General features: G+C 38.8%; 2 protein-coding genes across 2 annotated transcripts in view; both read right to left on the bottom strand.

The window, feature by feature from the left end:
* LOC138041581 (C-type lectin APL-like) overlaps positions 1-10,000 on the bottom strand; it is a 52,928-nt gene that overhangs the window by 35,803 nt on the left and 7,125 nt on the right. The window lies entirely within an intron of this gene.
* On the bottom strand, positions 2,542-4,881 carry LOC138042901 (melanocortin receptor 5-like). The gene is made up of 3 exons (XM_068888952.1): positions 4,811-4,881; positions 4,662-4,744; positions 2,542-4,531 (listed from the first exon to the last, which is right to left on the bottom strand). Exons 1-3 carry the CDS (start codon positions 4,879-4,881, stop codon positions 3,720-3,722), a joined length of 966 nt encoding a protein of 321 aa, XP_068745053.1. The 3' UTR covers positions 2,542-3,719.

The following is a 10,000-nucleotide window of genomic DNA, read 5'->3' as shown; positions in this document are numbered from 1 at the left end:
ATTTGCTTGGAATTTGTGTCCCAGGACTTGTGGCAGGAGAGAAAATAAGGAAATAAAAATTATATCCATGGATTGAATTTGAACCCGGAGCTTCTACTTTAAAGGAACGTTAACGGCATCTTTCCGCTTTACCACTGAAGATCAAGACACCGCACTCTGAAAAAAAAAAAGAGAATATCGCTGCTGAAGAATTATTAGGCCTAAGCTACGTAGATTAATACTTTAGGCCTAAGCTTCGATTTCAAATAGTTTAGCTTTGTCATGAAGTTTGTTGCCGAGTGGGGCGACACCTATCCAACTACTTTACAACCTCTCTTTGTTTTACAAAAAAAAAGCTTTGCGCTACATGACATTCTCAAAATTCGATGAGCACGCCAGTCCTTTGTTTAAAAAATTAAATATTATTAAACTACATGACCTGGTCTCCTATCATATTGCATTATTTATGTATAGATTTAAAAATAGATTATTACCTCTTGTTTTTGATACCTTTTTTTCTGAAGTGAGTGAGGTTCATCAATATAATACAAGATCTGCAGCGAAACAATCATATTACCTTCCCAGAGTTAGAACGAACTATAGTAAATTTAATATAAGATTTCGAGCGCCTATGATTTGGAATTCAATTAAAGAAGAGATTAAAACTGCCTCTTTTTCAAAATTTAAATTAAGTCTTAAGGAACATTATCTTAAATTACATTGATGATACTCTTCGTAAATAGGTTCATTTTAAAATATTACGAAAATGTTTAAAAATTACTTATTCTTTCTAGCTGTATTTTCAAGATTACGTTATACACTGTAGTTGTCACGTTTATGTGCATGTTAGTGTTTGTGTGTACGATAGTTAGTGTATATGTACTCTCCGTATTGTACCTCCGCTGTTAACATTTAATTTAATTTATCTGATCCAGTGCCCTGACATTTTTAACTTTATAGTTATTTCAGGGTGCTGGTACCCGTTTAGTTATCATATTAAAATTTAATTGTTTTTGTAACCTACTTTATTTAAATCTCTCGGGTACAATAAATATTATTATTCATTCAAAATATTTCCCCGTTTCTGATTGGTTAAAACCACACGCGTAATTCACCATAACCAGCTGCTGTTCACCAAATTTGGAAAGAAACTTCGTCATATTGAATCAATGACGTCAAAAGTGCAGCCCGCTGCAAATTATTGAACCGTTGACCGAAAAAAGCTGGGGACGAGATTGTTTTATTTTTGTTGAGCAGAAAAATGGCTGCGAGTAGGTTTACAAGTTTGAGCGAAGAAAATATTTTCAATGAATAATAAAGCAATTTTTGAATTCGGCTTTCGTAGAATATGAAGAATTCTGCAGATCTCGGAGGATGTTATCCACCTCGGCCTTCGGCCTTGGTGGATAACAATATCCTCGACCTGCAGAATTCTTCATATCCTACTCAGCCTCATTCAATAATTGCTAATTATTCATGTTGTTGTTGTTGGAGATAACTTTGTTGATTGTGATTGTGCTGAAATAATGGCCTATCGCGGCCACCTACCGGGTGGCTAAGTTAATTTCGTTTGTTTTAAGTGACTAGAAGCGACTTTATTCAGAAACTAGGAGATTATAGCCATTTACAACTTCGCTAAGCGAGCGAGGAAATTGCTTTCTCTTTCTTTTCTCCGTAGCCTATAATCCGCTACTTTTTCTTTACGGATTCACCTTCATTCCACACGTATCCGGCGAATCCGGCATGCAAATCCAAAACTCCAGAGTGGAAAGTTTTGAATCCGCACAGAATTTCGCGTGGACGGCAAATCTCGTACCCATTACGAGATTGTGTGGACGGTCGAATTCGGAAACTTTCAAATCCCATCAAGTCTCTCCCTCAATTGAAGGATTATACTTACTTGTTATCCCTTCCAAGTGAAGTATTATCGTTCATTTTGGACACTGAAAGCTTGATAGGGATCATGGGAAATGAACATATTTCTTTTAACAGCCAAACCCTCGTGTCTGGACTCGCAGCACTCGAACCTGGGAACGTGTGAGTAATAACCCCTTCACTTAACCACTAGACTACCACATCACTAACTGCGAGGATATCATTTTTAATTAATGTCAATAACTTTTTTCTTGCCAAAAGTGCCGATGTAAACGTGTATTAACACCCGCTAAGAAGCAAGCTTACACAGTTAAACTGAAATGTCGGTTACCAAACTTCAAGAGAAAGCTAACCATTTTAAAATAAAGCTTCAGACCATTATTCAGCAATGATTTTATATACATACTAATTAGTTTTGGTAAATAATCGGCACATTTTCTAGTCAGTTGATCTTGAGTGGTTAAGTGGATAAAGACAGTTCCTTCAAAGTGGGTGCTCCGGGTTCAAAAATCCTGTCCAGGGGCTACTTTTACATTTTTTTTCTTTTTATTTGCTACCACAAGTCCTGGGACAGAGTGATCAAAATGGAGGATAATACTTCATTTGAGGAAGAGATCGTGTTGTTCAAATCCGCTGACATTACAAACTCAGATCCAGTCTTACCGCGTAATTATTCAACATGACCGCTGAACGAAATCCTATCGCTTCTATTGTCGCAAACTCACTGATGCCTTATGGCGCATGCTTTGTTGACAATAGTAACCGAGGAGTCCTGGATACTAGAACAAATCTGGAACGTGTGAACGGGCAAACAATTCGATTTAAATCCGGATATGTGTGGACGTGAAAAAAATTGAATCCGCAAAGAAAAAGTCGCGGATTAAAAAATATCCGGATACGTATGGACAGGGCCTTAGAGCGCGTGTGCCGGGGGGCATACACGCCTTTCGAAAAACAACAGTTGTACTTCGGGTCGAAAATCGAAAAAATAAAAGGGTCTAAAGAATTTGTGTCGAGAAGAAGGATTTCTAAAAATTCAATTTCGATAAATGTGCCCAACGACGCAAACGTTGCAGGAACCGAAATGCGTACGGAAGTTTAAAAAACGTTCGCAGCGGGGAGGCCACCATACACAAGGGATCTACAAGACTCCGTTATATGTTAACTATACTGTGAGATAATAAACATATTCTCATTTACAACTTGATGAAAGCAACTCTATTTCGCTGCTCCAAGCGAAAGCAGATTTTTCTGCCTTAATTTATTACAAGCCCAGATTCTCTGTAACTGGAGACAAAATGTTAATTATTCAATTTGTCTAGTCCAATTTAAAACTCCTTCAGTTTTGATTAAATAATCCATTCTTCGCTCAAAATATCTTTCGGAATACGTTCTTTTTCAATAGAATTAATTCTAGCATTTCGTCGAGTTCACAAACTCAGGTGCTTTGTCGTTGTTGACGAAATGTTAATTATTCTTTTTTAAAAAAAACTCCTTTTAATTAAACCATATACTTTACTCAAAACATCTGGCGGAATTACATGTAATTCCTCCTCGGTAGAAACAACTGCACGTTTTGTCCAATTTACAAGTGCAGTCAAAGAACCTGAGCAACTGAACTTCTTGCTAATTAAACAACGAAAATTATGTATGTAAGTTTAGCCTAGGTAAACCTAGGCAAACTCTGCAGCTCCTAATGAATCGATAATGAAACAAATTTTCTCTTGATTTAGTGTCATCAAGATCGACGTCCCCTTCACTTTTTTTTCTATTTTTCGACAAACGCGGTTAACATCACCCGTGGCACTCATCTGGGGATTTGAATCAATACATTAATTGTTTGTAGTCCTGAAGTCAGAAGGTACTCATCTTAAGCCGTTTTCAGTGTTTGAGCACCGTAACATACTCAAAACAGCTTTTCGTATTTCAACGACTCGCCAAAGGTAAACCAAAGGATTTAAAGATGAGTTTATGAAGACCACAGTTCCCGCGAGTTGAAGTGCTATGTATTTCGTGATACTATAACCTGTTACTTGTATAAAAATTCCTAGACAGGTGTAAGGAAAATAACATACGAACAAGAAAAAGCAAACGTAGAAGGTGTTGACAGCAGATTTTGTTGAACGAACGAAAAGCCGTTGCGAAGTGGTCTTTTGCTGAGTTGCGACCTCTGACTGCGCCTGTATTTGAGCCTGATGGCGCCTGACAATTCGAAAGATCATGAAGTACATCAGAACTATGATGGAGAACGAAATCAAAAAGGACGACACTGCAGAAACGTAGTACGCTTTACGGTTAAGCGTCCACATAAAGCCGAGCAAACCTGCTAGAAATAATCCAAACCCCATAAAAACCATGACTTTTTTGTTGGTGACTATAGCGTTGTATCGCATGTGAAGGTGGAAGACGAGATACCTGTCTATGCTGATGAAGGTTGCCGTCGTAAAAGACGCCGTCGATAAAATCACCGAGAGGACGTCAAAAGACGATTGCAGGGCCCGTGGGCTTCGCTCGTTTGACACGAGGCCGATAAGGCGAATTGTGACCTGCATCGGTTGAATGAATGTGCCAACGGAGAAATCGGTTAATGCGAGACCGAAGAGTAAAGTGTTGGATGGCGAATGGAGTGATTGACTCTTCCATATTGCCAAGAGCACAATGCCATTTCCAAGAACAGCTGCAAACGAAGTACATACATTCATGATACAACTAGCGACGGCGAAACTTCGCAGCTTCGCGAGGTCACCATTACTAATAAATGTATTAGTATTGAAAGGGGACAATGGATAATTGAAACTTTCCATTACACGTAAACTGCTCGAAGGTGAAGTGCACTCGTCTACGTAACGTGATCCTTTCTAAGGGCGATCCCAACCGATTAATGGGAAAGCTGCGTCAATATGAACAAGCCATTAGAGAGGACAACAGTTTATGTAAATTTTTGTCTTGTCTTCACCTGTTATTTGACATTGGATGGGTAGGTCTAGCTTTTTCTCTACAAAGTCTCCCGACCACATGAGCTGACATGGTGAACACAGAGACGGCCGAGAGTTAGCTTTAGAAGCTGCTGTTTTAAGCATATACTCAACTTCAGAAAAGATTTCTCCCTGGGTCAGTGGGATAGAATCCGAAATGTTAGAATTTTTATTCACTTCAATGTTGGTTGCCGAAAAGAGAGTAAATATACACTTTTCCACTCTTTTCACTGAAGGAGCAAAAAACCTCTTTAGAAAATGTCACGTAAAAAAATTTTATTGAAACCTTAAAATCCTTTCCAGGCTACCATGGATAGCACTTGTGGCCTTGAGCCATACGGATAAGTTGAATGAGTTATTTTATATATACGACGTATGTTTCCTCGCATGCATGCGTCCTTTTCCTTTTTTGTCATGCAAAAAAGTTTGATATATAAAAAAAAAAAACGGCTGAACCCCGTATTAACTACTATTTCCTTTCGGCATTTATCTTTTTTGCCAGAGAAAAACAAAATTCACGATGACAAACACTTGTTTTATGACACTTTTATCCCTCGAACGATAAACCTTACAATAAAAAAATTGACAGCTTTTCTTGCTTGTTTTGACACAAGAGCAAACAACAGCATCCCACAATAAACGCGGAACTCTGCTAAAGTAATAAAACCGGTTTTCCTGCCCATGTTTGAAAATGCTTCATTTATTGCCTCTTAAAGGCAGGTGCTAATGTGAGACTTCGGGGGATGTGGAATATTAACTTCTTACTAACCGAGGGCGAGGGCCGTACTGGGGAGTATTGGCCCGAGGTCGTGGCAGTACGGACCGAGCGCAGTGAGGTCCGTGCAAAAACGACCGAGGGCCAATATTCCCCAGTACGGCTCGAGCTAGCTCGGTTAGTAAGTAGTTTATTATATGGTTTTTTAATTGCCTTTTGCTTTGTTTTTGCAAGCCCGTAATCGGACCGTGGGCACTTCGTGCACTTCTTTCGTAATAAACAGTTGTGTAGTAGATCAGACCTGTAAAGATTTCCTGTTTTAGAGCTTCCCTAGCCTGTTTCAGGAATTTCCAGTTTTAGAAATTTTTAGAGTCGGGATCTGTGTTTATCTCGCCAAAGCAATCCATGGTACAGTTCCTAATTATTTATCATCTCTCGTAAATCTTAAACCTAATTCTTCCTACAGCCTCAGATCAAATAACAAATATCTGCTTTCAAATCCATATTTCAGGACTCTCCCTACTCTTGGCGATCGAGCCTTCGTGGCCACCTCACCAAAACTGTGAAATAATCTTCCGTTAGATCTTAGACGCACTTCCGATTTTAGAGTTTTTAAACGTAATCTGAAGACTCATCTTTTTAAAAAGCTTTTTCTGAAATAGTATAGTAATTTATAGACTAGATAATTATTCATTCGTGTAATTTTGACTATATAGTGTAATATATTGTTCTTTTATTGTAAGGCGCATTTGAAAACTGCATAGTTGAATTTGCGCGGCATAAATAAATTTTATTATTATTTTATTTATTATTATTATTATAAAATATTCATTGATACTTGTAGGATCAATAATAGAACTTATTGACTGAAAAACTGACTTTCTCCCAGTGATAGAGTTAATGGTAGAGAATCATGATCTTGTCCGTTATTTTGTTTGTTCGATTTCATGTTTAACAGCCTGAAGTTGGTTTTCCCAAATCAGCTTATTAATTCTATCCTGGGCCCGTTTGTTCGAAAGCCGATTAACGCTAATCCCATATTAAAAATTAACCAAGGAGATTACTTCTCTACTCCCATGCAAGTGCTGTTCAACGCTGATATTCGGCAAACTTTACATCAAAAGAAGTCAGTCTTGAAAAACAAAAATAAGCAAAAGAAACTTTCACCAAAAAGTTAAAACTTGAAACAAACGTTTACACTAATCCTGGATTAAGTTAATCGCAGGCCTAAGCAAAAGAGAGTTTAAAACTTTTCTGCGATTGATGTTTCAACATGATCTTTTTTCTAAATGAAATATTATCGTTAATTCGTAATTTGCTTGGAATTTACTATTATCGTGAATTTTAGAACATTGTGTCCCAGGACTTGTAGCAGGAGAGAAAATAAGGAAATAAAAATTATATCCATGGATTGAATTTGAACCCGGAGCTTCTACTTTAAAGGAACGTTAATGGCATCTTTCCGCTTTACCACTGAAGATCAAGACACCGCACTCTGAAAAAAATGAGAATATCGCTGCTGAAGAATTATTAGGCCTAAGCTACGTAGATTAATACTTTAGGCCTAAGCTTCGATTTCAAATAGTTCCAAATAGGTCAAGAAGTGTTTAAAATATTGTCCCTAAGCAGGAGAGTGCTAGAAACTCAGAGTATGAGAGCGGAAAAGGAAAAATATACGAAAGGCAGGAGGCTATCCTCCTTGAATCCCTCTTTGACCTCTCCTCGCTTTCACTCTATTTCCCCGTTTCGTGCTTTAAAGAAAGATCTTGTAATTAAAGAACCACGTTGTCTGTGCTCTGCGTTCGTTGCAAATGTTTTTCTGGTAGTACTTTGCACGAGAAACGTTCATTTTCTTCGGACATCCGTAAACTCTATATTGTCTAACTCTACATTAGTAACTCGAAGTAATCATAAGCTTCGTTGTCAGTGAGATCACCAGGAAATCCGGCTTCTCGGGAACCGTTCAATTCGCATAATGCTGTAAATTGTGTAGAAAGCAGACTCATGTTCACAGAGGAACAGTTGCCATGACGAGAACACAGAAATAAGCACTCCAGGTCACTTAGTACGGTCACGGCAGTAATCACGTGATGGATAAGCTGCTTCCTTGGGATCTTCTTAAAATATTGGCCTTGCAGTTCAGCTGTTGGGGAAGGTTTACGCTTATAATTAAGTTTTCTAGGGAGATTTTTCCTGAGGTCAGTGTTTGCACTTTGTCTTATTAACGTCTTCTTCCTTTTAAATGCATCGTGCTATAAACAAATGGAATTCAAAAGTACAAAGAAAGGAACTTGACCGATATTTTCCCAGTACTCATGCTAGTTCAATAACATGATCTATTTATTATAGAACCAGTCTTAGGCAAATCTGAGCTCTCTGATTGGTTAGTTCTTGGTCGGGATTTTGCAGTCAGACCGTTTCCATGGAAACATCCAATCCGTGTATTTTTGTTTTGGAGCAAAGCCGGTTAAATAAAAATGTGAAACCAAAACTGCGAAAAAAAGGTGACTTTTGTCATTCTTCACAGCGAAACTATCAGAAAAAGCTAAAAAGATTGAAATTTCTGCCGAGATTTCAAAGATGATATGGATGAAGAAGAAGACGAACATTTTATTATCCTGAAGATCTGGAAACTTTTCACAGAGGAACTGAAATAGATATCACCGAAAGCCAGGAGGCCAAAGACGGTTTTTTTTATCAAGCAACAGAAAAGTGCAAACACAAACGAGAAGACGGAAACTCATATGAACACTCTTCTCCGCTACAGGGAAGCTGATGGTCTGTATGAAAAATGAGAAAATTAAAAGCTTACCTGCGTCCAGGCTTGACCACCTTTTGTCAAAGAAACAATGCCAAATAATAAACAACATACTAACCTCACTTGCTCGAGCCATACTGGGGAATATTGGCCCTCGCGCTCGATTAGTACAGAGTTAACTCTGCTTGAAGGGCTACTGTGTGAACGAGACCACATCTGTGTATAACAGCCAGAAGTCAGGCTACTTAGCTAAGTGCTGGAGCCTCACTCAAACTCAAACTCAAACATGTAACATCCAACAACGTTGCATCTGTTTACACGGGGCCTTACGCGCGTACAGCTTATAAACATGCCAGCCCAAGCCAACGCTTCTGTTTTTCACCGTCTTCAACCACGTTTACGGTGAACAGAAATCAACTAATAATAACACTGACTCATTAACCCGTTTCGCTGATGACGGCTACGGCAACGAGAACGCCACAAAACACTGATTGTTCGGAACTGAAAGTTTCCATTTTTGTCGGGTTTGAGGACCCTGGGTCCCAGTGATGCAGGGGCTCGGGACACCCCGCATAAATTTTTCCATGTGCTCGTGTGTTTATGGTGTTGTGTCGCGTAGAAATTGTAATCCTTGTTGCGTTTGAAGAATAAAGCGTTGAATTCATGGTCCTTCGAATCGGAGAGATTCTGACAGATTTGGATGAAGAGTTGGTCTTCGCATTTGGAGCAATTGGCGCTGTTACCTTGCACGACTACCTTGATGAATTTGTGGAAACTCTGGAGGACTATAAGAACATTGTGATCATTCAAGGTTAGTCGAAATGTCTGAAGAGTTGGAAGCTATTAAGAAGAAACGAAAGTTCTTGAGAAAGTCCGTAACGGACACTTTGAAGTCTGTCGAAGAAGCGCTATCAGTGCAGGATAATCATGCTATGATTCAGGTTTTGAAAGATAATATTGCTAGTAAATGGAGCGATTTACAAGATGTGCAAGCCACAATGTGTACTCTGTTAGAAGACGAAGAAATCGACACAGAGTGTAGCAGTCATAATGACTATGAATTGCGTGTTATTGAATACATGTCTAAAATGACGAAGTATCTGGAATGTAAATCTGTCTCTGAGATGAAAACGGATAGTAGTGCAACCGTAACCCCGCAGTCATGCCCTCAGGTACAAGTTAAGCTACCGAAGATTGATCTGCCTACCTTTGATGGAAACGTTTTATGTTGGCAACCTTATTACCAGTCGATCAAGGTCTCCGTGGTTGATAATTCAGCCTTAGCAGAGGTACAGAAATTAGAATACTTGATGAGATCATTAAAGGGTCCAGCTGCCGAAGCAGTGAAGGGATTTGCAGTGGTACAAGAGAATCACCAGCCAGTTTTGGAAGCCCTGAAAGAAAGGTTTGGTCATCCAAGATTGCATTTGAACTCTGATGATGCATTGTCTATGCGTAAATTCTATGATCAAGTGGTTCGGTCTGTTGAATCCATAGGTGAGAAATTCAATTCTGAAACTTTAGCTCCGGTTCTTGTACCCCTAATTGTGGACAAGCTGCCAAAAAGAGTTGTTGAAAGGTGGGAACTTGAACTTGGTAATTGGAAAGCAAAAGAGGACTGTGTGAAAGTGAAAACATTGTTTGCTTTCTTAGAACAAGTAGTACGAGCCAAAGAGTCTTCCCAGTCTCCCTCTCTGG

Source organism: Montipora capricornis, chromosome 3 (assembly GCF_036669925.1).
Source record: "Montipora capricornis isolate CH-2021 chromosome 3, ASM3666992v2, whole genome shotgun sequence".
Lineage (NCBI taxonomy): Eukaryota > Metazoa > Cnidaria > Anthozoa > Scleractinia > Acroporidae > Montipora > Montipora capricornis.
This window is presented reverse-complemented; position numbering and strand designations above follow the sequence as displayed.